The sequence below is a fragment of the Balearica regulorum genome, chromosome 3, assembly GCF_011004875.1.
Source record: "Balearica regulorum gibbericeps isolate bBalReg1 chromosome 3, bBalReg1.pri, whole genome shotgun sequence".
Taxonomy (NCBI): Eukaryota; Metazoa; Chordata; class Aves; order Gruiformes; family Gruidae; genus Balearica; species Balearica regulorum.
This window is the reverse complement of record NC_046186.1, coordinates 83,896,875-83,924,601: the sequence shown is the minus strand read 5'-3', so window position 1 is coordinate 83,924,601 and position 27,727 is coordinate 83,896,875. Positions and strand designations below refer to the sequence as shown.

The following is a 27,727-nucleotide window of genomic DNA, read 5'->3' as shown; positions in this document are numbered from 1 at the left end:
TGGAGAGAGAAGAAATTCTCACCTCTGGCTGGATTCAAGTTCAAGAGAATTAATTAGCTTGAACTGCTATTGGAGCAGTCCCTTTGTTTTCCTTTTCTAACACAGGTGATTTTTCAACCTCTAAGTAATTGTTCTAAGAATAGTCAGTGCAAACCATTTTATTTGAGCACCGCCATTACTATAGGCTAACATGAGACACATTCTGTCCATCGTGTCAATCTGAAGGTCTCTAATACATTGCAAAAGTTTTTTTTGGCTTACTCTTTTGGATTGCCCTGGGAGATTCTTAATTTAGTCCTTTTTGCTTGGTTTTTGTAACCCATTGAAGGTGTGTTCTTGTTCGTGTAAGTTTATGTATTTGGTAAATTCATACATTCTACACAATCATTTACCTTTGGCATATTATCTGTCTTGGTTCCTAATGAAATAAAGCTTATGTGATTGCTCTAGGAGCCTCTCTTTAATATCTCCCCAGTAATTTTTTAAGGTAATTGCCAATTTCAGTCTAATTGGACAGAACATTAATGGTCCCAAAGATGCTAATTTTTCACATTTGTGAAAAGCAGCAGCTGGGTAGAAGAGATGCACTAACTACTGTTTATATTGAGAGAAAGAATACAATAATTTTCTGTTCTTTGACTGGCCCATCTGCTGGTCAGCCACCAGCTCTGCATGAGCCCCAACACATGCTTCTCTTTCCCTGCCAAAAAGGACATAGGTAATATTGAGTGATGGGAGCAAGGGATATTGTGAAGCGAGCCAAGCAAACCTAAGTGAGAGCATAACATACTGTAGGAAGTTCATTCTGGTATCTGATGATCTAGAATAACTTACAGATTTATTGTAAAGGTCTCTGAATATTCTCAGTATTCCTAAAGTAGAATACTATGTTACAATGATGTCCTTTACGTATTTAGCATACATTACCTTTTCCCACTTGCTACGAATCTCTTCCACGGTGACGGTGCTGTAAGGATTGCTTGCACTTATTCTCATGCTGTAACTCTGTATAACTTTTTCAACTTCGTTCTGGATTGACAGTATGGCCTGTCTTTCACCATCTGCCTCTGGCAAAGTAGCCTTGAATTGATCGTGTGCAGAGATTAAACTCTAAAATCAGAAACAGAGAGGGAAAGTATGAAAACTTTAATGTTTCTTGCAACATCTCAAAGATCTGCTGTAAATAAGCACAGCTCTTCTCAGCTTCTCAAGCACCCTGTCTACATGTGTCTGTACATACAGGAAATAATACGTAATACATTCATTAAATAGCCCTCACTGACTTTATCAGGACTATCATTTCTTCCATGATCTCTGGAATATGCTTTCATTCCAACGAAGAACCCTATTTATAACAGAGCAAACATTGGCTACCACAAAGAAAATTACAAGACAGATATGAGGTTTTTTTTCTTACACATGTTCTACTCTCCAAGAAGGAAAAGCTTCCTTTCTTGTTCTCCCTATAACTGGAAGCCAAAAAACAATCATTTACCTGAATTTCCTCTATGCTATGAACAATAAACATGTCCTGTAGGTCTTCCATAGCACCTTCCATCCAGTTGTTGAAAGGAGCAGCTCTTTTGGCAAACTCCAGGTGAAGCTGATCAATTGTTTCGAGCAATTTCTCCGTCCTCTGTACAGGTTGGGAAAGGTACATTCATTTGTTACTAGGGCAAGATCAAACTCCATGCACATAGCCACAAATGCACAAAGTCTTGCCTCATCTTTTCAAAAGCAGTGAGTGTATTGTTGACTAATTTCACCATCTGCTTTAAGGGTTCTCACTCAAGGCAACAGGACTAATTGCAATAAAGATACTCTCATATCCAACATGTTAAAAAGGGTGTATGCCTTTGAAGGATAACAGGTGAAATTACTTTTTCACTACTGATATTTTAAGTATTTTTGTTACTGTGATCTATCTGCAAATCAATTAATATCTGCTAATCTTGCTTTAGTAATTTCTTGTAAGTATAAAAAGGAAGAGTTAGACATATTTTCCACCTCGGCATACGTGTGGGTGACTTCCTCTTTTCTTAAGGAACAAAGTTTTGGAAAGAACCTCAGTGCTTTGGAATACTCACTACCAAAAAATTACCCCAGTGCTGGCCATTACCCTGTACCTCACCTGATTAAGCTCAGACAAGCATGAGGAGGTAAGCATCTAATGGCTTTTATTATCCTTGCTGGACATCAAATCCCAAAGAGAGGTGCTATAAACTGCATGCCATTTGTTGCTGTTTTAGAACAGTCCTTGGCAGCTAAGTACTGTCAAGTCTGCTCTGAGCAATTCAATCTGTTTGCAAATGAAACCACACCAAAATGAAATGGAGATCTGAGGAAAGGGGTTATTGCCGTTTGGATTCCAAAGTGGATGCTCAATGGCACTGTTTCCAGATCTGAAACAAATGGTTCATTCCCCTCTCCCTGCCTCAGCTGGGCTACTCATCGTTGTTATATGGTTTACCTCCAGTGCCTCTCTCCTTTTCTGAGTAAGTGTTCCCAGGCTGTCCCATTGGTCACATATCTTTTGGCATCTATCATTGACACTTGCAGCATCATGGTAGTCCAGTTCACTAAGAAAGAGTAAAGACAAAAAAATCTATGTGACTTTCTGAAAGACGGGAGCAGTTGCATCGTCCACACTCTTTGACTGGCTCTCACTAATTCTTCCCCTCTTTTTCGCAATATTTCTCCTCCAGGTAAGCAAGTGTTGCAGTATAGACGTGTGTGATCTAGACATTTAGCATTTCAAGAAGCACAGCACAGGAACAGGATCAACCTCCTCTGTTGTGAGAAAAATCAAGTATCCATCTGTGACATCCAGGTATTAAAGACAATTAAGGTGTCTAACCATCTTTGTCTCAGCTATTCCTGTGGCACAAGCAATTTGATCTCCTGAAGACCAGAATTCTTCACCCTAGAGCTTTATCACGTTTCTGAAGATTGGAACAGTTTTTAAATTAATTGCCCTGAAATATACATTTAATTTTACATTATCCAATGATCCTTTCCAGCCTCATATGCTCTGAAATTCTTTAACTGAGAAACAGACCTCAGGTTGCATTCAAAGCATAATTTCTCTCTCACAGGCCTGGCAATACTAATAGGGGCTGCCCAGATCTGGGGCACAGAGAACAATTTTCATCTTCTTCTCCAGGAACTCCTCACACAGCCTACACCCTAGAACTGGCAGGTTCCAAGAACAGGGATCTCCAGATCCATGTATGCCACCAACATGAATCAGTGCACCCACAAAGGATGTAGCAGCTAGCATTGCTTTTTCACCTGCTTAATAGGCTTATATTATCCTCACAGAAAGCAACTTACTATTCTGTCTAAGACTGGAATAACTTTTTAAGGTTCTGTCCTGAGATTCTGCACTGAGCCTATCTCAAATTGAATTTTTGATCTCAGTGGCAGATAATCTCCTTGGTTCTGCTGCAGCCATCATGACCATAATAAAATACATGTGTTTGGCAGTTTGGAAGCTCACTTTTATTGGTGTATCATCATCCACTGAATTTAGCTCTTGGCTGCTCCTTGAGGACACTTTGCCCAGTACTAAACATTGCAGAGACTGTGATTATGTGACAGCATGGCAATATGAAGCTAAGATTTACCTTACAGTTCAAAAAAGACATTAAATGCAGATAGAATTTGTTCCCTTCTTTTGAGCATTCTTCTCTAGGCAATTGGCAAGAGGAATGTATGGATCACTCTGCCAGTAACTTCGAGAATCACAGAGGACAGAATGAGAACAGAGGTAGCTTTCCTCTGGGAAGCTACACTGCAGGCCAGTGTTTGTGCTTCCTCCTCTAAGCTCAGTCAGAGCATCTGGTTCGGCATAAAGTTGAGAAGTATGAGACTCATTCTGTTTAAAAGAGGTTTCAGATGTGCTGCAATCAATAGACTGTTGAAAGTGAAGAATGGTAAAACAAGTAAAAATAAAATGCCATAACAATTTTTAAAATCATAAAACCAACCCAAAATTGTGAAAGTAGAACTGTTACATGTAAGGAGGAAGCTGCCAGAAAGTCATACTATAGAAGGGCTCCTTAACTTGAAAACTTGCAACAAAAAAACCTTTGGAGCAAGCCTTTTTGTTAGCCTTCAAGGGATGCAACAAAAGCCATCTATCTGTTAAGAAATTTTAAGTCAGAAGCATGGAGTTTTGGATGAAACAGGCTGAGATATATTTTGCTGTTACGAGTTTTTGGCTGGAAGGTTTTTTTCATTATAGCATATTGAGATTATTAAATGATGTTCCTGTGTGAGCTGTGAGCTCACTAAGTGGTGGGATGTAGAGATTTGTGTTCTAGTCTCTTTTCACATACCAAATCTAACACACTAGAATATGGACAGGGTATTTTTCCAGATACTCCAGGTCACATCCCTGAGAGTACTGCAAATTTATTTTTTTTTTGCTTCAATGGATCACTTATCTCCTTTTGTTGATTAGGATAAGGGCAGGTGTCCTTTCCTGAAAGTGGGGGACTGATTGTACCAGCTCTGGTCAAAGTCCTGGAAGGTAATGTGCAACATTCCTCCACCAGCTCTGCCAGGGAGGTGCCGTCATTCCCCATAAGATCTCTGCTATCCTAATCTCTTCCAGGTATATGTGCTGTGGACAAATGGGTAGGAGAATAATATTATCAAAACAACTTTTTAAAAGGGCACCCATGGGTCAAAAATCATAAGTTAGATTACCAAGTGGCATTAAACAGTGTAGCTCCACTGCCTTCCTGGGCCTGCAGTAGTTTACTTCACATAAGTGTATTATATGTGTCAAAGAACATTTTTCTGCTCAAAGCAGGAGCAGAGAAAGAAATAACAACTCATGGGAGATTATTTAGTTGGAAATAGAACACAGGTTTGCATTCGTTGTGCTATTAATTTTTGTATCTCTCTCAACATTGAAGCTGTGAAGAGAGTCGATTTAGATTTCACGTTTTGTAAAAAGAAGTTTTGCTGTCATGCACACAAAATAATACTGCTGCACATGTGTTACAGATTTCTAAGAGAACAGTCATTTCTATTCGTTTGGTTATTTGAAATATACAGCCTTTGGAATTTAAAGATCATTAAGCTATTTCTATTGATCTTACAAGTAGTTCAATCTTATCTGTAAAGAATTAAAAATTTAGTCAAATTTTGTCCTGCTCCAGAGAAGCACTGAGCATGAGCTCACTTTAGGAACAGTGATAGTGTCACAAAAATAACCTGCTGAGCAACATGGTTTAGCCCTGCTTCAGAACCAGGCTCATGTTAGTCATGCAAGTAAGCACAATTTGAGCCCAGGTTTCCAGAAGCAAAAAGAGTCTCCAAATCAGTGTTACAGACAGTGGTCGTCTTGACTGAAAATAAGTTGCTATACTAGAAGTGATGGATATGCAAGAAAATACATTCCAAAAATTTATCTTGATGACTGAAAACATTAAAATGAGCACACAAGATCATAAATGAATATGGAATTTCATAGTACAGCTCACTCAAATTCTATTTAACATTTGCTATGTCATAAATGGCAAATCCCATTTTAGAAATGCCTGACTTTTTCTAGCTTTGTATATAGCTCTATCCAAGCTTCATCAGGCCTCCTTGCCAAGGAATACCTAAGTCTATACAGACTGGAACACAACAGTCTTACTGCAGCATCCTGGCTGGAATCACTTGCTTGCCCACACGCACAAATCCTTTATCTAAACAGCACCAGTCAACAACCTTGTAGCAACTTTAACCTTAAGCAACAGTAGACTGAGCTGCTGCAGCAGAAAATAGACAGGAAACTGTAACTGGTAGAGTTGAAGGTCACACAGCAATTGTTCTCCTTTGAAATAGCAGTATTAGGCAGCCAAGAGATTGACTAAAACAAAATGTGGAGGTGTACTGACTTGTAATTTAGACACAGATGATGACGATTTCTGTAAGGGCCTGATCCAATGACCAAAAAAAATAAAAAATACACACATTGACTTCAATAGGCTTTGTATCAGATGACAATTGCACATTTCTTAGCATTCAGACATTAGTCAATCCTTCTTTAAAAATATGGATGGAGAAAGAAATTAGTGTTTTCCTACATAATTTCATTGTGTTAGGAATTATTTATAAATAATTAAAATCAATATTTAAATAGAAGCTGCCCGTTTGCTTGTAGCTAATAATAAAACTTGACCTTTATGATCTTTCATTCAGTGTTCTCCAAGAGCATTAAGCCTAACTAAGCTACTGAGTCTCCATGAAAAATCAGGCACTGATAGCTCCATTGTATAAAGAAGCAGAGAAGTCAAAGCAGAGCATATCTAAAGGCAATGGGTTTTCAGCACCTTTGCAGCCCGAGCCACAAATAACTTGTTTAACTTCACACAGCAAATTACTGAAACAACTAAGAGACGATCCTAAAATAGACAGGATACGGTGTTCACTGGCCTCACCAGAGGTAAAGGACACAGGGTTCAAAATGCTGGTAAGCAGATGCTGTGCTATGTATACTGCATTCCCAAAGTTTCTCATCACTTGTAAAGCTGAAGCTGAATTAACAATGATTAGGTGTTTCAGAAACTTTCTTTAGTATAAAGAGGAATAAATAACTCCACAACAGAGATCAAGGTGTGCCAGAATGTTTCATAACCTCACGTACTCCATGAAATCTCCATTCTCTGTGTTTTTCAGACCACTGTGCTTTACTTTTCCTCCTTTAAATAATCTTGAAAAATAGGATTTTTCTTCTAAATCCATTTGAATTATACAATTACTCTAGGTGTTGCTGCTATCAGGTATGAACTACATTTTTAAAAAAGTCTCTTGATTTTTGACTTGTTAATGAATGTGGAGCTGGTTATGAGTCATGGTCCTTCACAAAGTAAAAAGAGGCCATGTTTTTAATACTTGATTTTTGAGTAGTAACTGTGTTGCTTGTTCAAGCAGGTGAGAAACTGAAAGTTGGAGAGCTGAAGCCAAGGGCAGGAATCTGAAAATTTTGATCTTGGCTCCTGTTCCGACCACTACCGAACATTTGTTCCTGTTGACTTTACAGATTTATACTGCGGGTGAGCAATGAATTTCAGTATGTGCCAAAATGCTAAGATCAGGAGTAGTGCCACTGATTTACAGTACAAAACCACTGCAATTAATTGCATAAGATTATAAAATTCAATGTGCCTAGCTTGGTGTACACACCAAGATGACTTTACCAGAATAAGGACATCAGTATGTAACACTACAGTCCTGTCAGTGTGGGCAGAGCTTTGCTGATAAAACTGTACTTCACATAGGTGAATTAACAACCTTGCCACAAACAAGAGTGAGCTGCACCACTAAAGAGTTTAGCCAGAGTAACTGCATCAGCACTCAGGACTTCTGCTGCTGTAAGGGTGGCTGTCAGTCAGAGGCTTTGACTTTTCACATCCCTGACCTATGTAGCTGATGTCAACAATACAGATGTAGCCTAAATGTGTTGTAGAATTGTTCTCAGCCTTGGTTGTGTTTCCTCTGAGCATAGTATGCTGAATGAGCAAGTGTTGGTCCTGTGGCTAAGTTGATGGAACTGTGGGTAAAAACTCCTTCTCCCCTACAGGACAGCTTGTGTGCTTGATGGCTCATGTGACCCTGAGCAAGTTATTTAGTTTCCGTATGCTCCACTGCCCTCTCTGTAAAATGGAGACAATGGCACTTCCAAATACAATACGAAGAGATTGTGAAAATAAGAATACTACAGACAATTAAATCTTCAGAGAAGTCAGTGCATTACCCACTACTATAGAGACAATTCAGGGATGTAAAGCCTTCTGAAAGGACCAATATCCTTGTGCGAAAATATTTGATTTTAAAGTGAAGATGCTTGATCTGTAATTTGTGTAAGTGAAATTGTCTTCTAAGTTAAACGACTCATCGCCAGTACCTCTCAGCAGACCATATGAACTGAGAAATTAAAACCTCCAGGATTCCCATCAACACACAATGGACTCATCAGTAGAGCTAATGGTAAAAGATTACTGTTAAGTTGATTTTAAAATGTTTGTTTTCAAATAATTTTGGTCAGTTGAATATCTATATTTGGGTAAGGGGGAGATGAGGGAAAGGTCTCAGTGACCAGCTCAGATAATATACTTACGAAGTTATCTCTGGAATTCTTACGTTGGTACCTATGACACTATCAAATTCATTGGAAAGAGTTTATCGCAAAGTTAAATGTCAGCAGCTGCAAGCCTTTAAATGGAACATACTTCAGCTCCTGGGCAATGGCAGCGATCTGTTCCACCCTGTCCTGGTGAGCAGCCAAATCGCTCTCAAAAGCTTCATGTTTCCTTAACATGGCGCGGACTTCTGTCAGAGAAGCAGATTCATAATCCTTCTGAAGTAAGATCTGTTCTTTGCCTGAAAGAGGAAATAAAAATATTAGTTATTTTTTACTAATTCATTGGTTAGAACAATTGCAAATTTAGTCAATTTTTAAACAGAGGCATGGTGAAAATCACATGTATGAGATGAAGTCTCACTCCCACTGAAATCAGTAGCAAACTGTCAGCCCAACAATACTAACCAGAAATACAAATTTTTAAAGATCTCTCAGTAATTCCTTGATTTTTGCATAGGCTGTCTATACTGGTCTAAAATAGCAAGTATCACATTGCTTGAGAAACTGGCATAAAAATGGTATATTGGCAAAAAATGGGGCTCTAAACTATTGTGATAAATCTTTTGTAGAGTAGACTTAGGAAACCAGAAATCACACTGCTGCATGCAGCTTCAGTCTTACTAATGATCTCTTAATCTCTTCCATGTTCTGCCTTCAATTCATTGTTCATTTCACCACTTCCAAAAAAAAAAAAAAAAAACAACCAACCACCCAAAAAATAATTGAGACGTGTGGCTGCCTTTTGTATCAAACACTGAATTTTAAGTGGAAAATGCCAACCTATTTACAAAAGGCTAGAGAAACAAGGAGGAAATCAGAAACTGAAATATTACTCCTCAGTAGTTTCTGTGCTGGACAACTAAATCTATACAGACAGCCCCTACAACTGCAGCTCACCACATAGCATTACACAAGCTCTGTGAATTCTAGAGCCAGAAGGGACTATTGTTTCACTTGCTATGTACCAGTTTACATGAAGTTTTCCCTGCATAACAGCCATAACATGTCACCATGAGTAGTTTATGCTCAGAAAATAGGCTCTCAGGGCTGATAAACACTGCAGTTTAATAGAATTGCAGAATGGTTTGGGTTGGAAGGGACCTCAAAAATCATCTAGTTTCAACCCCCCTGCTGTGGGCAGGGACACCCTCCACTAGACCACGTTGCCCAAAGCCCCATCCAACCTGGTCTTAAACACTTCCAGGGATGGGGCATCCACAACCTCTCTGGGCAACCTGTGCCAGTGCCTCACCACCCTCACAGGGAAGAATTTCTTTCTAACATCTAATCTAAATTGACCCTCCTTCAGCTTAAAGCCATTACCCCTTGTCCTGTCACTACACTCCCTGATAAACAGTCCCTCACCATCTTTCCTGTAGGCCCCTTCAGGTACTGGAAGGCTGCAATTAGATCTCCCCAGAGCCTTCTCTTCTCCAGGCTGAACAATCCCAACTCTCTCAGCCTGTCCTCACAGGAGAGGAGCTCCAGCCCTCTGATCAGCTTCGTGGCCCTCCTCTGGACTCTCTCCAACATTTCCATGTCTCTCTTGTACTGGGGCCCCCAGAGCTGGATGCAGTACTCCAGGTGGGGTCTCACAAGAGCGGAGTAGAGGGGCAGGATCACCTCCCTCAACCTGCTGGTCACACCTCTTTTGATGCAGCCCAGGACACAGTTGGCTTTCTGGGCTGCAAGCGCACACTGCCGGCTCATGTTGAGCTTCTCATCAATCAACACCCCCAAGTCCTTCTCCTCGGGGCTGCTTTCAATCCATTCTCCACTCAGCCTGTATCTGTTCTTGGGATTGTTCTGACCCATGTGCAGGACCTTGCACTTGGCCTTGTTGAACTTCATGAGGTTTGCATGGGCTCACCTCTCCAGCCTATCAAGGTCCTTCTGGATGGCATCCCTTCCCTCCCACTTTGTGTCATTGGCAAACTTGCTGAGGGTGCACTCGATCCCAATGTCCATGTCACTGACAAAGATGTTGAACAGTGCCGGTCTCAATATTGACCCCTGAGGAACACCACTCGTCACTGGTCTCCACTTGGACATTGAGCCGTTGACTGCAACTCTTTGAGTGTGACCATCCAGCCAATTCCTTATCCACTGAGTGGTCCATCCATCAAATCCATACCTCTCCAATTTAGAGACAAGGATGTCATGTGGGACAGTGTCAAGTGCTTTGGACAAGTCCTGGTAGATGACATCAGTTGCACTTCCCTTATCCACCAACGCTGTAACCCTGTCGTAGAAGGCCACCAAATTTGTCAGCACAATTTGCCCTTAGTGAAGCCATACTGGCTGTCACCAACCACCTCCTTATTTTCTATGTGCCTGAGCATAATTTCCAGGAGGATCTGCTCCATGATCTTGCTGGGCAGAGAGGTGAGATTGTAGTTCCCCAGGTCTTCCTTTTTTCCCTTTTTAAAAATGGGGGTTATGTTTCCCCTTTTCCAGTCAGTGGGAACTTCACTGGACTGCCAGGTCTTCTCAAGTGGGATGGATAGTGTTTTAGCAACTTCATCCACCAGTTCCCTCAGGACCCGCGGATGCATCTCATCAGGTCCCATGGTCTTACATGGTCTTCTCCTACAGTGGGCAGTTCTTCGTTGTCCCAGTCCCTGCCTTTGCTTTCTGTGACCTGGGTGGTGTGGCTAGAGCACTTGCCAATCAAGACCGAGGCAAAGGAGTCATTAAGTTTGTCAGCCTTCTCCATATTCTGGAGAGGGCCCACATTTTCCCTAGTCTTCCTTTTATTGCTGATGTACCTATAGAAACTTTTCTTGTTGCCCTTGATGTCCCTGGCCAGATTTTATTCTATCAGGACTTTAGCTTTCCTAACCTGATCCCTGGCTGCTCGGACAGTTTCTCTGTATTCCTCCCAGGCTACCTGCCTTTGCTTCCACCCTCTGTAGGCTTCCTTTTTGTGTTTGAGATTGCCCAGCAGCTCCTTGTTCATCCATGCAGGCCTCCTGGTGTTTTTGCCTGACTTCCTCTTTGTTGGGATGCATCATTCCTGAGCTTGGAGGTGATCCTTGAATACTAAGCAGCTGTCTTGGGCCCCTCTTCCCTCCAGGGCTTTGTCCCATGGTACACTACCAAGCAGGTCCTTGAAGAGGCCAAAGTCTGCTCTGCTGAAGTCCACGGTAGTGAGCTTGCTGTTCTCCCTCCTCGCTGCCCTAAGGATCCCGAACTGCACCATTTCGTGGTCACTGCAGACAAGGCTGCCCTTGAGCTTTGCATTCCCCACCAGCCCTTCCTTGTTGATAAGAACAAGGTCCAGCATGGCACCTCTCCTCATTGGCTCCTCTATCACTTGGAGAAGGAGGTTATCATCAATACATTCCAGGAACCTCCTGGATTGCTTATGCCCTACTGTGTTGTCCCTCCAACAGATATCGGGGTGGCTGATGTCCCCCATGAGGACCAGGGCTTGTGAACACGAGGCTACGCCTATCTGTCTATAGAGGGCCTCACCCACTCGGTCTTCCTGGTCTGGTGGCCTGTAGCAGACCCCCAACTGTAGTGTCACCTGTCCCTGTTTCCCTTCTAGTTTCTGCCTGGCAGCCATTTACAGCCTTGTATGCTTCCAGCAACTGTGTTATGGGGTGGACTCTGGTTTACTGTCACAGTGTGAAAAGATTCTAACTGGAAAAAGCCAGAAGCATAGCAGAAGCAGGAAGACTGCTGTAAGGGCAAACAATAGGGTGATAGAGCAGATCTATGTTTAATGGTCCCCAACAAAACTGTATGCCAGTGTATGGTCCTATAGCTGTTACAAGTACATGTAAGGTTAGGTTACCATTCAAAAACAGAACTACAAATGGGGTGTAATCTGGGGTATGGAGCAAAGCTGAAATGAGTCTGTTATCATGTAGTTTACGTGGACTATTCAAAACATCATGATGACCAAATGATAATCAACTCAGGATAAGTCTGTTAATAATTTCACACTTAACCAGTGGTGTCACTCATTCCTGGTTGGATTGCTGGTGCACATAGGAATGCATCAGCAGTAATGGCCTCTATTCAAATGCTGAATATTCTCATTATGTTTGATTCACTACCTCAAGAGTGTGATTTTTACAGTTACATTTCATTAGACACATGCCTACAAGTAAGGATCATTACTATAGTCAACAAAACCTGCAATTTTATGTTGTTATTTTAGGTTTCTAAAACTGTCCAAACTACTTATAAGTGAGTTTCTGGCTGGCAAATATTCAGCACTGACAGAACAACCTTGAACATTAAAATATTAAAAATGTTAAAAACCATTTCTGCTCACCATATGCCCACTGTTCATGAGTGGAAGCCTTCTGCCTGAATTTCTCAGCCAAGTGTTCAAGTCTTTCCAGTCTTCGTATTTCATTCAGGAGCCATTCTTCATAGCCTTTCTCAGCTTGTTCAAGTCTCTGCCAAGCACCGGCAATATCCTGTGAAGAGAATACATGGGAGAGAGAGGGGATGAAACTCTAATCTCTTTTTATCCAAATTTGCAGATTTCTGATTCATTCACAATTCTGCTCCAAAAAAGAGAACTTTTTATGTCCAGGTTCTGTAAAATCACAGAACCATAGAAAATGTTGTCAAGCAGCTCAAGAAGTCTTGTAGTCCGGACATCTGCTCCTAATAGTGTGCCCTGTTCAGGTGGGTTCATGAAAGGAACCTCTATACAAATTGCTTCCAAGCATAGCTATATGTTCAGTGTCTTCACAATATATTGTTTTTACCTCCCATTTCACAATGTGCATGCATGTTCTGTTATAACATACCTCTTTTATCAAAATAAAAGTGCTTTGTCTCGGAAGTTGACAATAGCAAAATTATTAGTGTTAAGAGGATTTGGTGCTTATTTTATCTGGAATACAAACTCATTTCACTTTCTGTGGTGCACAAAGTTTGGAAACTCAAAGGCATGAGTCAGAAACTGAAGTGACAGGCCCCTTATTTTCTGCGTATGGGGAGTGGACAATGACCCTTTTCACATAATGCAATCGTCTATTTATCAAATCTGAGCAACCAAAACACAATGATAGAACAGAGTACAGAAACAGATTTGCTATATTCCACAGGAAACATTTTGACACACAGTCAACTCACAATACTTATCAGCAGATAAGAATTCTTGGTACTGAATATTCTTATCTTCACAGGCATAAGGAAAAACAAAATTTAATTTTAAAAAGTAGAAAAAAGCAGAAATACACATTGAGCGATGTCTGTTTCTGTAAGTCTGATGACCAAAATGTCAGTGAAATAACTGTGAGTTTTGCTTAAATAAATAATATTTGGCCTCACTGATAGAGAAGTATTGATAACACTCCCAAAGGAAGCTCTGTATCGTCTTGCGTCTCAAGACAATTTGCTTTTGGGAAAAGCCTTCAAAGAGGCAGGAGCATGATTAAGAGAAAGCAAGATTCCAGTGTGAAAGGGATCATGTACAAAGAGTTGTTTGATATTTGTAAAGTGCAACAAACTGAAGTGTCTGAGGATGACTTAAAATGGCATTTTAATCCTTCACATCACTGAAATTTTTGTGAGAACCTTGATAAAAAGGAGAACAGATTATTCATGCCTCCTTTACTTACTGAAACCATTTTTCCCTCTGATGGCATGAAAGCTGGCCGATTGCTGATTCTGAGTTTTGTCTGCAGGGTGTTGAAATTGATCTCCAGTTGACATTTCTCTTGGACTTTGGGAGGTTTGTGTTTGCGGCGGTAGTCCCGGAAATCCTCTAATTTCTTCTGCATGGCTGCATTGTTTTTCTGGGGTCCTGTTTTCCAGCCAAGGAATTGTCCGGCGAATCCATTCTAAAAGCTTTCAAACCAACACAAACAATTGAAATGAGGGCAATGGGAAAGCAATCCAAAAAAAAAAAAAAAAAAAAAAAGATTATATTGAATGCACAAATCCTAATCAAGTTTGCTCCATTTTATTATTATTGACTTCAGTTGGTATCAGTGCCTTAATTGCAAGTAAGCACAAGATTTTCAAAGCTGAACAATACTTTTTTTACTAATTTACCCAGATATTCTAGGTATTTCTAGAAATACCCTGATGTTCAGAAAGGTGAACATACATATAAGGTGTCTCTAGCTAATTACTCAAAACCTGAGTTACCCAAAATCACTTGACACTTTCAAAAGTATTGGTCTTGATGTTTCAAGTATAGTTGTGAGATGAAGACAGACACCAGCCAAGTAACTCAGGTAATATAAAAATCTTCACTCAGAAGTCCATCAGTGCCAATGCAGCACTACTGGTTTTGTGTCTATGATCTCAGTATGTTTTTGCAGGTTATGCACCAAAGACAAGGGAGCTCTCACTTGTGCACTACACATCTGTAGTCCTGACTCAACAAATTTGCCATTTACCAAGAAAGCACAGGAGGAGCACAATGTGCCCTCTTCTTCATTCGCTTGCTGCCTGTGTTCACAGGTGTATTGTGAACACCCTGAGAAAGCCTGTCCAGGTGTGGTACACAAAGCCAACAGGCTTGCTTGGAGTGACAGGATCCTGCAAGTTCCTCATGTGGTCAAGGATGGCGATCTTTGGAGATTACAGAGACAGTACGCCTGGCCTTGGGGCAGACCGATGACAGTCCTCAGAACACCCTTTTTGGCATATTAATAAGACTGAGTGACTTGCTGGAGGTCACACAGGAAGTCTGTGGCAAAGGAGTCACATGAATCTTGTTGTCTTGGGAAACTGAGCTTTGTACCCTACCACAAGCGAGATTTACCCTCATAGTGTCTTCACTTTGCTATCTTGCAGACCGGGCATGAATCTTTCAGCTTTCAGTACTTCATGAACATAATTGTCACCATGCTACAAATACAGCTGTCTTTACCTCACTTGCTAGTCTCTCATACTCTTCCATCAACCTCTCATTTTCCTGATTCACAGCAAGCACCTTACAGATCCGGTTAGCTGCAGTCTCAGCCTGTAAAACACAGCAAATAAACAAGACATATTCATAAATGCATTCTGAGAAAAGGTACAAGCCTTGGACAAAGAGAGAGAATGTGGCTGCTGCAAATAAAAATCACATTGTTTTATAGTTGTTGATTTGTGGTCCTAGGTTACTTCCATATATATTTACCCTTCTTCTGCAGTCACAGATTGCAATGGCCTCAATAAGGCACAGATCAGTACAGAAGTCACCTTGTTGTACAATGAAGCCTTATTATACAAGGGGGAATTTCACACTGCCATTATAGTTGTCTAATAAATCTTTTATTTTCAAAGACAACTCAGGTCATTGTTAAAGTTATCCTATTAGGTTAATTTTTTTAAATCACACCAAACAAGTATTACATTTGTTAGCCACACTGGAAAGACACCCCATATGATTCAGGAGTCCCAGACCACTCTATATCTGCACATCATATGTACATATACCTTTGACAATATATGCAGCTCAACCACTGACAGCAAATCTTCTCATGCCTCCTGCCAAATTCATTTGTGAAGGCACTGTGTAGCTCTGCTATATTTAAAATTTACATTAATAGTTTGACATAACAGAGCTATACTTTCATACAAATGTGAGTCTGGAGTATATCTAATCACATAAATATCTGTGTAGACACAGAGTATGTGGAATGCTCCCTTTGCATGAATAGCAAACTCTTCATACCCAGAAGCAAGAGGGTGCAACAGCTGTGTTCTGATAAGGAGTAGGAGGCCTGCCAGACAGGAAGGGAAATTAAATCCTGAGGATGAAGGACAACTATCAACTACTTTAAGGGTTCTTTATTATTTTTTTCATGTAAGTTGGGTTATGTCCATTTGTAGGCTAGAAATGTATGAAGCAGAACAGTGGGAAATGCCACAACTGTAAGTGAGAATCCCATCCTGTATGACAGATCTGCCGCTGATGTTCTTGCCTCTCATAATAGAACTTTGATCCACAACTAATTCCGTTGGCTTCAGTGGCAACCAGGCACAAATACGGTGTTGGATGTCTTCTGTGCCTTTCTGCATCTTTAGGCATCTTTGAAAATCTAGCCCTAAATTACTAGTCAGTATGAGCAAGTCTAGAATAGTCTCAATCTCTAAAAGTCAAACATTCTTTTCTGTAGCAAATGCAGAAGATGTTGATGTAACAACAAACAACAACTCCATTTCACAGTATCTTCAAATACAGTTTTTCTGAAACAGTCTTTTTAATCACCAAATAAAGACCCAAAATTAGAAACAGGAATGTCCATTGGAATTAAAGAAGTTCAACTTGCTACACAACATTTAACTAAAATAGATTCAAGTGTTGGTTAAAAAAAAGTATTAGTGCTCAAGTAATACTTGCAATTGTTAATTAAAACCACAAAGTACTAAATTAGTTGGTTTTTTTAATAAACTAGTGGAAATGTGAAACAACCAATCAAAAACACAGCAACCTGAAGGGACAGTTGATTAATACCTGCTCTGCTCCAGCAAAAGCATGGTAGAAGCAGGACACATACGTCATGATAGCTCTCTCATCGGGTTTAGGAGTGTTCACAATATCTAGGCGGGGGGGGGGAAGAAATGAAAACAAAACAAAAAAAAAAAGAATCGAGGAGTACAAAACAGGATGAATAAATAAAAGCACAACATAGTGTCATTCTGATTGTTTTCTTGTCCATAGCTCTGTACTCTAGAATCTCTACAAAGCTGTAATAAATTTAGTGTTAGATTGATGGGTGCTGAGAGAATAAAACATACACTAGAAATTCAATATAAGCTCTTACAAAGAGGTGGAATTTGGGGGAATATGACTAAGACACAGGAAAGACACACTACATTTGATTTGGGGAGATGTTCTCTGGAAGTTGCATGTGGATTAATTAGAACCTTAGCATTATATATCAGTGTTCTTTATATTACTTATACCTGAAGTACGTCCAACTCTGAACTGCCTTGCTTTTTAAAATTTTCCTTTTCATTAGGTCATGATTCCAGAGCTCTTCTGAGATGTCTGTGCATGTTTCTGTGTATATTTTGCAAAGTAGCAACGTCTTATGTTGCTGTTTGTACTTACCATTAAGCATTTAACATTTTAAAAACAATCCTGAAAGCATAAGAGAAGGGTTTATTTTCTGAGCATCTGTTATGATGATTTTGACATCTGCAGCAGGAACAATATCCAGCAGGGAGAAAAAATAAGGCATTCTGCTATCGAAATTGTTTTTTCACTATAAGCTTATTTTCATCTTGCATTTTTAAAGGTGCTTCAAATGAATGCACACAAGTTCAATTAAAGAGAATAACATCCTCTATCCCATTCAGTAATCAGCTGTCAAAAACCTACTGGATATTATTAGTAAATGAACAGAAAGATGAGACAGGAAGGTTTGTTTCTATGGAACAAATGGATAGACTGCTACTGGCTCTACCAAGACAGTGGTTCACAGAGAATATCAGGCAACAGGAAATGAGCTCAGCTCTAAGACGCTGTCCTAGTAACTAGTGAGGAAAAGATCAGAAGAGGAAAAACTGCTGAAAGAAACAAGACAGAAGGTGAAGGATGAGATCTGATCCATCTTCTACAATCTCACCTTCTGAGCACCAGCAAATGCATGGTAGTAACAGGAAACATAAGTCATAATGGCTCTTTCATCAGGTCTGGCAGTGTTTACTACATCTGTGTAGAGAGAAGAGGGTTAACTGCTCAGAAATTCTCACAAGGTATTTCCATCAGATTATGCTGATGATGTCACCTCAGTGTTGTAAGGATTCAAAATAAATGTACCATTATTCAGATTGCATCTGTTTACTGATATCAGTGCAAAGCTACCTAAGCTTTAGGAATCAGTAAATGGAAAAAATACAACTGTCCCTGAAATGGCAAAACATCTGAAGGCTGAGACTGTACAGAAGGGTAGTGCTACCTTCTGGTTTGTGGAAACTTCCAAGCAGATGGCATGGCTGGCAGATCTACCAGGTTCAGCTTCACTGTCGCTCCAAAGCAACTTCATATAAATCACTAGAAGTACTACAGAGCTAAACACGGCCACCGACAGTCACAAAATAGGAGTGCATACAGTGTATATTAGCACAGGATCTCCATGACTGACAGAGTATTGACACACATTGGAAACCAGTAGAACTCCTGCAGGCCAGAAATACATTTTGTGCTAAGAAAAGCTTGAATAGTAACAGTTTTGCAATCCCTGTGCCAGTCTGTCTTTTTAGTTAACAGCATAAATCACAGAAGAGTTTGGCTTGGCTGGCTGATAGCTTTGTCCCTATTACAGCAGGAAAGAGTAAAAGTATAGAAAGGGTGCAATCAAGGTATGGGTACATTGGTAAAAATGGACCTTTTAACAGAGAATGGCAGAAAAAGGTGGGTTTACACCGATTATGGCTGAGTGATGAATGATGCTAGTGCAAGCTGCAAGGATTCCTGCCAATGTAAGGTGTGGGAAGATACTGGTATGAAAAGACCCAAGAATGAGGTGACAATTTCTAATATTAACAGTGAGATTTCTAAGTTCAGGGCCAATGTATTTACTGATTTTGCATCTATATCACATAGTTGTGAACCAAACTTGCTAAGTTTCCACTGAGAACACAGTGGAAGTGAAGAGAGTAAAAAGTGATGGTGAATACTTAGAGGGTGATAGAAGCAGCATGATTTCATTTCCCCCTCCCCTGCCAAGAAGGGGAATAGTATGATAAAGGCTAGAATGTGCAGAAAATCTGGGGAGGAAAAAAAAAAAAGATTTCTTACATTGTATGTGAAGAGAAAAAATGAGGAAAGGAGAACGATAATAGGATCTGTTCAATGGTAAGGATGTAGCACTTCTGTTTATTGCTTGCACAGTATTTCAGAGTAAAATAATTAAACGGTACTTGAAAGGGGAATTGCAATTCAAAAATGAAAACAATTAGTTTTGAAGCATGAAGGTAAAACCAAGAAACCTGTTCAATGAAGAGGTTACAACCTGAATTTTCCAAATCATCTTGTATTGGCCTAACTTTTCTACCAAAGACTTCAAGGGGAGCAGACACAGTGAGTTTGAGTCCTCTGGCTAATTCCCGTGTTATCACTGCTCTACTGACAAGCCACCGGAGTAGAGTCTGCATACTGGAGAAGAATGCTTTGAACTAGTGTAGGCAAATCCCAGTATTTTGGCACCATTTTTTGCCTGGAGTAGAAAAGTTTGATTATCTTGATGAAACTCAGGAAACTTTAGTATATAGTTCCTCGTTATTTGTCAACAAACTCTAAAGATTATTGGAGAAACCATACATGAAACTATTCATTAAAACTATCACTGCAAAAGGTTTACAACTAAAATAAACCAAAAAAATGCTTCCCTCAACCTAGCCCTCTTTTACAGGAGGCATGTTGTTAGTATATTTTTAAAGTTCTGTATTTCTATTTCTGGCCCTTTCACTTCAACGTTTAAAAAAATTGAATATGCTTTAAGCTGCTCACAGTTTTATTTCCCTTTATTAGACTTAGATTTCAGTTTCTTAAAGGCAAGGATTATCTTTTGATCCTGCATTTTACCTCAGTTATCACAGTGGGGCCATGTGCTGAGGTTAGGGTCCAAAGTACTATAATAAATACAAAAAATAAAAAACAATAAGGAATAAAGCAAAAAAGTAAGTGAAATTATCCAATACATGTAGAATAAGAAGGAAAACATTGTTTGAAAATAAAATAGGTTGCTCCATTATGGTTCACGTGGAAGGAACATTGAAAATTTGGTAGGTACAAAACAAAAGAAGTTTCACTGTCTCCTGCTTGCAACACAAACTTCAGTAAGCTATAACTCTCACCTTCTGCATCCAACATCTTAGGGATATCCAAATGCTTTTCAGCAATTTCCATGGCAAGGTTGATATTTCCTATGGGGTCATCCTGCATTAAAGAAAAAAATACAACTAGTCAAAGATAGAAGTTTTTCCTTGAAGCAAGACTACAGTAGGTACACTAAAACTTATTCTATTTTTCTAAACTGTAAACTATTGTTCTTCAAAAAGCAGAGTATTGGTATATGAACTCTTGGTCTATCTACTGCTATACTTTCAAAAGAAAACATTAATAAGCTATTAGGTACCACTAGGACTCTACTACAAATATGTTCTGGAGGGGAACATAGATAACGTATGCAGTATAAACTCATAATTCTGAGCTAATCCTGAATGAAATACAGCAGTAATATATTCAGTCAAGGCCACTGGTCCAGTAGGCTATACTAGACAGTTCATCACAAAGTTAGTCCTGCATGTTTCATTCCTACTATACATTATATTTCAGTGATAAGAATTCTACTGAGTTCCCTGTTGGTCAGTACATGCTTGAGAAGAAGCAAGCACAGACAGAAGAACAGTCCTCTAGAAGGAGCAAAACTTCCCAGTTCTGGCTTGGACAGAGAAATCTGTAACGCCTCTATAAAGTGAATTTTAGAGCTGCAGAAATTCAAGAACTTCCTCTGGTTTTGATATTTTGATTTTGGTTGTTGAAGGAAAGAGAAAGGAAGCAGTGAGCACAGTTCAGATAAACAGCACACATTTCACGTCTTGCAGTACAGACATCTATGGCTGACAACAGAAGAGTGTGTCAGATTAGGGCTCCTCTTAAGGCAGTCTTCCTGTATCAGCTTGGAGTGAAAACACCCTACGTGAAATGGCAGTTCATGTCATTAATGCTATTATTATTTTCACATATTCACAAACTGCTAAATGATCACACCCAGTGTGAACTATACCACTGTCTACAGAGAGAGGTTGGAAAAATAGGATACAAAAGAGGAAAGTTAGAGATGCCGGAGGGCACTTAAAAAATGTTAACAGGTTTTCTGTAGGGAATTTCCAGGGCTTCCATTTGAATACAAACACTTCCTATAAAGGGATCTAGTCTGAAGCATGCTTCCTGTTACTTAGAAATGAACTTAGTAAGATTGCTTACTATGGAATCACAGCAATTATTTAAGTTTCACAGAAGTCCATTCCTCATGCACACACATATGCCAAGTATAATAAGTAGTAACGGCCACAACACTTCTTTCTATAAACAACTCATACTAGATAGCCCTTCCTTTAAAAACTACATGTTCAATAAAATGTGTTATGAAGAAGACTTTACATTTTGAAACCTAACAATTTGGGTATAACACAATACAAGTGTCTCTAACCATAAGTTCTCACTCTATCATCATTTAGCAGTTTTGTGCAGCACTGACATTAAGAGGACCTTAAAATGTGGACACTATTTAAAACACATTAACTTATTTTTGCTATTACACAAAACACCATGTGTAATACAACATTTGCTAGATGTGTATACAAAAATGCTTACCAAAATTAAATGGGACAAAAATACACTACATCTAAGTGAGACCTATTGATTAAGTTAAAACACTTTACTTATGGATGGGTGATGAGCATCTCCTATTTACGTGCTTGGTACTAAGTCCATGAGTAAAAAGTGCTCCACTGGTAAAAGATTAGTTTGAAATCACAGCAACTTCTGAATAATTGGAGATCTCCATCACCCATCCTTTTAAACAAATCTACAAGCCATAGTAACTAAAAATCTCTGCAATAGCTAAAGAAATACCTCATCTAACTTGTCATAGTCAAGAAGGTCAGGCCTGTGTCTATGGATAAGAGCGTTGAAAGCAAGGCCATCTTTCCAGCTACAAGTTCACACAAAACACATCGGTGAGAAAAAGAAAGGACAGCATGCAGGAGATAAGAAACCAAGAAACAAGACACCGAGACAGCTGTTAATGTAACCAAAATGAGCAGTCAATCAAATGCAGCCAGGTCAGAAAAGCAAGATCTATTTTAGGATTTTTCTGCATGTGCTTTACGTGCCACAGCTCAGCCTCAGTTTGAAACCCGACCTGTTCTTATTTTGGAAACCTCTAAGAGGGAAATAGTAATGCTGAAGCAGATCTGCTTATCTTCTATTCCCTTTTCTCAGCACTCATATATAGGATGGTTATACTGTGAAGTTTTTTAGTACTGCGTACCAGTTTTCAAAGCACAAACTCAAACTCACTTCTGTTTGTGCCATGCTTAAGCACATGTACACAGAGACAGGTAGCTTAGTCATTCCATGAATCTGTTTATCCATAGGAAAGATTGTATATAGAATTAGAGAACAAACTGGTGTTGATGGCTAATATTTTGCCCTTTGGTTCAGATCTGCAGTTGTCTTAACAACTGCCTAAATTAAAATCTTATGTGTTTAGGAATAAGTTAATTTAATTTTCATCATTGCACACCTTTGGGACCCCAGCATGAATTTTAGCATATATATAACGTAGACTAAGTTTTCAAGTAACTTCATTTCATTCATTCATCTTTTCCCTCATCAAAGACTTTCTGATAACAGTTGATTCCACTAGTAAAATAAATTTGTAATGGAAGGGCATGGAATGGAAAATATAGTCTATGAGTTACCAGTCTCTCTCATCAATGAAAAATCACATTCAACAAATTAAAACCATGACTAAGTTTTCTGTTTTACTGGTGTTTACGTGAGACCTCAAGATGCATTCACTCCAGAGAGCAGAAGATGGTATATATGTATTGAGAGCTAATGTGAAACAACAACATCCCACTTTCTTTCTAGAGTTTTTTTCTTTGGTAATGGTACCCAGAAATTCTGACATTATTACTTGCTCCTTATTCTTACCTCTCAAATCAAAGTGGATCCTATCTTTTAGAAAATCTGCATTTTGCCATAAGTAGCACAATGTAATAAAATAGTTTTGTAATCTCCGTGACGTACTACCTAAGGAACTTATGATACCAGTTTGGTTTCCACTTGTCTGGAAGTGTAGGTGGAAGTATAATCTAAGAATTGGTGAATATTTTCTATGTTAGACTAGTAACTTATTGTGTACTCCTGATTACCAAGGGTCGTGCTTATTCTAAGGAATCTTAGGATTAATCATCATGTCACTGTTTACTGCTCTGCAACCTACAGTAATTTACACCAGATACAAGACAGGATGGACTGTACAATGCTATCAGTGGTGAATGGAGAGTTCATATTGGGCAGCGTAAAAGACTTCATCAACTGCCTAGCAGCTGAGGACCAGATTATTTGCAATTAAATGCTGGTCATTGTAATGGGAAGGAAAGGACACAGGACAGTCATGGGGTCCTCTCCTCTGTGTCACTGGGTTTTTTTGGAGGGAGCTTAGAAAGCCAGTCAGAATTAGTATGCACTCCTCAGCTTGTGTTTTAGAAAACATGCTAAGCAAACCAGAAGTGAGCCAAATCACTGCAGGACAGCATGCCGTATCACCCAGACTGATGACCTTATTTAGCTTGGAGTAGTCAATAAGATCAGGTCGGTGTCTGTGGATAAGTGCACATAATCCAAGGCCATCTTTCCAGCTTTACAACAAAAAATAGAATGGAAAAAAATGGTTAATAAAGTCATGGCATTTTACAGTTCGATCCTTGCTCAAGGCTTAAAATCAAGCAGGAACTCTCCTGTCAAATCCTGACACTTATGTTCTGGCAAATCTCATCCCTCTGAGATTTTCTGCTACTGCACTCTTTTTCCTATAGTACGTATCTTATTCTACAGTCTGTACACTTAAGGACTCTATAATACTTTCTAGGCAGTGTACATCATTATGTGCAACAGTCCCTGATTTCAATTGCTTAATTTGTGCAGTGTTCCAGGATAGCTCAGAGTACACAGTCATCAATGAAAGTGCATAATCTCCTACTACGCTTACAGCAGGTTTGCAAAAAAATAAAAGGAGACCAAACCTGCAATTACTTGAATGTGCTGAAGCAATTGGCTTTTTCTGTGTCAGTTATTTCAGACAATTTTAATGGCACAACCATGTTATGCTCATAGAAGTATGAAGTCATAAATCAGCTTAGTTTAATTTTAAACACTTCACACATATGACAGCTTCAATCTGAGCTCTGACACTTCAGTGTGACATCAGGGCCACTACCTTTCAAGGGAAAAATAGACAATGAACGGAGCTACAAATAACATCTATTTGGAAAGATTATGAGAGGTTCCTTTCAGCCAGAAGCAATTATTCTGAAAGGTACTTTATGTAAACACTTTATGCAATCACTGGGACTGTGGGTTTGAGGTCTTATCCTGTGCAATAATTGTGTGATACTAAATATGTTAAGACTGTTAGAATCCCTGTCACTGAGATGTCTGGGTAGATCCTTCAAATAACAGAACCATCTCCAATAAAGATGTCATACAATTAAGCAGACTATACATACACTGTATAATATAAAATCAACAAGAAGGTAAAACTGAACCAAAATGAGCACCAAAAGAACAAAAAGCTTTTTTCCAAAAGGTAGAGACTAATATGGTCTGGATATCCCATGGAAAAGTAGTTTTGTAAGAGCTGCTCAACCCAAACACTAATCAAGGTACTTCCATTTGAGATGTTTTCCCGATACCATGAATCAGACTAGCATATATATTTATAAACACTAAGATTCTGATAATGTAATTTAGAGTATACCCTGCATCCATATAAAGCTCTCCTGAAATATAACTCTCTATTTGCAAGGAAAATAACTCATAATAAATTTCAGATCTCTTAAAGGCAATACAGGGACTGTAAATTAAACAAATTCTTTTTATCTGCGGATGCATGCGTGAACTGTATCTTCTCCAGCACCACCTGTGCTTTAAGTACTGCACATTAAGAATGAATTTGAAACACCGAAACACTATAATACAGAGCTCTTGTTGTAAGTACTATAAAGGGTTTCATGGAAGGCAAGATCACATAGTTAAGCAGTGCAAATGGCAAGTCATGTAGTTTAATGAGGTGGGTCACCAGCAGAGCTACAGGAACTAGCCCAGTGAGATCCCAAAACCAGGCAGCTGCATACAGCCCGGAACTCCCTTTCTAGCCCTTAATGAAAACACAGAACCACAAGGACGGAGCTTCACTAAATTTTCCAACTTAGGTAATAATCCTGATTCTGAAAACAAACATGTTTAAAGTGCTGGCTTTGTGTACTGAGTGCATTTTTAGTTCCTTATTTATAGTTACGTTACAAAATAATAAAGACTGATTCATCATAATGAGATATTTGCATGCTCAACACATTGGTATTTTTGCCAGAACAGTCTATACCTATAGTGGCTCTCATATGAAAGCAGTCATTTCCCAGGTCACTATGCTGCAGTACTCAGATTCCCATATACCAAGGATCTCTAATAATGTAATATGCAGTATTATTCTACATCATTTTGTATACAGTAGGGATTTTTTTTCTTTTAAATAGTAATGATGGAAGCCATGGTAAATAATGCCAAATGCTAACCAAAATAAGATTCTGAAGATAAAGTATGAGAATTTGAAAAAAGTCTAATTAACAGTGAAGAGTGAAATTCTCCTGTCAAATACATACCTACACAACTGTGGGAAAAAGTTGACCTAAAATATTTTAGACTGTTTCTACCCCTTGAAATAATGGAAGTTTACCTAAGATGGAAGTTCTGAATGTTCACATTTCTGTAAGGAGCAGTTTTTCTTTGACACCACAGCAGCAGCCCTTCTTTGGCAGAGGTCTCTGTAAAAGACACCAGGGAGTAAAAAAACGGAAAAATGTAAAAAGTGCTTAAAAGTAACTAACTCATTTCTTATCATCTTAAATGTGGTCAGCCACCTGAAACTGGTTGACATAAGCCAATATTTAATCCTAAAAGATACCCATACAAATGGACTAATAGGGTTCCTTTAGGACACAGAGGTCAGCTCAACTGAAACAACTCAGACTAGAGTCTCAGTCTGCACAATAATTCTGGTATATTAGAAGTTTAAGAAATTATATTGGTTGGACAGCAGAATGTATGTTTGGAGAACAATACCCAATACAAATATAATAGAACTAGACATAAAAGACTGTGTTGGTGCCTACACAAAATATGCTTGAATAGACCATTAGGTCGACATTTAATGGCCCACAAATTATAGACAGGACAGCATACGGAGCTTGAATTGACTACTTTTGTTGGAAATTGAGATTAGTTTCTAGAATTCTAGACTTTTCACAGCATAGACTTGATTTAAAGAGTATTGTAACTACGACACACTTTTTGGAGCCAGTTACCAAGTGAAAGTTAAGGAAAAAAACCCTGAAGCAGTGTGGGGAAAAAAGTGACAGAAAGAAGAGGGATATAACCAGATAATATTTGCAAAAAAATGTGAGAAACAGTGAAGACTGAAAAAGTATGTTGGAAACAGGACCACCATACAGGGTACAGCACAGTTTCAGGCCACTGAAGCTCAGAAACACAGGCATGTTTCTATCTCTATAACTGAGACACACAACCAGAACTTCTGCATTTAGAAAGCTGGCTTGAGGTCCCTTTCAGGATAAGGAGAGTAATTACTTTTTCCCTCCAGAAATCAATTTTCACCATGTAGGAAACTTGCAGTATCATTTTCTGTGAAAAAATAATTCATTTTTAAAACACTCATTTCACTTGTGCACAATTCATATAAAAATTTCCTAGTTATTTAATATAGTTGTATTAGTATTACCTTCCACTGAAATATCCTGAATAGCAAAACGAAGGATGATAGTCCAGATCATACCCAGCGTCATTTTCACATTGCCATCAACAATTTCTAAGGTGAAAAAAGAGATAGTAGTAGTATTTAGAATGTATTTTCCTTTTTCTCTTATTTTAATCATGTATTTCTGTAAATGCTATATTGTATTTAATTTTTTTTTATATTTCTACCATAACTCTTTATCTACACAGAGTTCATCTGGGTTCATTTTTCAACAAACTCATGCTTGTGCTACCCTGGCAGTAGGACTGAGGATTACTGCGTTGAAGATCGCTTCAGCCCTTCCATTCTAAAAGACTCCTCTCCAGGTAGTTGTAACTGTCTCAAATCTTTACCTTTTAGGCTGACTTTTTTTTTAGAGAGAGCCAAAGGGGAAATACTTACTTAAAGTTTGAACAATATCAGCCCTACTGTTTTCAAATACAAAGGAACAGAAAAAAATATGGTCTTACTCCAAATTTTAAGAAACTACAGGACATAAACAGTATTATTTTTTAATAAAGTGGTACTCAGAAATCCCCCTATACTATTTAGACCTTTTTGAGAATTTTACCTATACTGCCAAGACAGACTAGATATGAAGAACAGCTCAAGAGACACAGCACCTCCTGAGACTAAGCTACATAGCTTCCTGTCAAACAGTTCAGAAACATGGCCACAAAGCTGTAATGTCTTACAGTTCTGATGCCTATGCACATTTGTGTATCTTTAATATAAAACAGGATTTTTTTTACCTCTGGGGTTTCAATTTGTTTCAAGACTGCTTGAGTCTACCTATAACACAGGGCACTAGAAAGATGCTTTCTCCAACCCTTCTCACACATACATGGCAGGCCCTTCCCCAAACCAAGTCAGAATCCAGTGCTCCTACATTATAATACAAACAGTGATACCGCTTGAATTTCTCACGACCAAAAATGTACTGTCAGATCACTTAAGTGTGGTGATAATGTTAAATCAATCTGAAAGCTATAGTGAGAGACTCAGAAGAACATAGTGAGACTACAAGGAGGGTCTAGCACTGGAAGGGGAGGAGGTGAGA

At 39.0% G+C, this 27,727-nt stretch overlaps 1 protein-coding gene across 1 annotated transcript in view; it reads right to left on the bottom strand.

Moving 5' to 3' along the window:
- ACTN2 (actinin alpha 2) overlaps positions 1 to 27,727 on the bottom strand; it is a 72,016-nt gene that overhangs the window by 12,809 nt on the left and 31,480 nt on the right. The window contains 13 exon segments of the mRNA XM_075748760.1: positions 928 to 1,110; positions 1,496 to 1,636; positions 2,471 to 2,579; positions 8,232 to 8,382; positions 12,432 to 12,579; positions 13,735 to 13,903; positions 13,905 to 13,963; positions 14,997 to 15,089; positions 16,569 to 16,654; positions 19,919 to 20,000; positions 23,419 to 23,497; positions 25,591 to 25,678; positions 26,653 to 26,739. Coding sequence (XP_075604875.1) covers positions 928 to 1,110; positions 1,496 to 1,636; positions 2,471 to 2,579; positions 8,232 to 8,382; positions 12,432 to 12,579; positions 13,735 to 13,903; positions 13,905 to 13,963; positions 14,997 to 15,089; positions 16,569 to 16,654; positions 19,919 to 20,000; positions 23,419 to 23,497; positions 25,591 to 25,678; positions 26,653 to 26,739 — 1,475 coding nt within the window.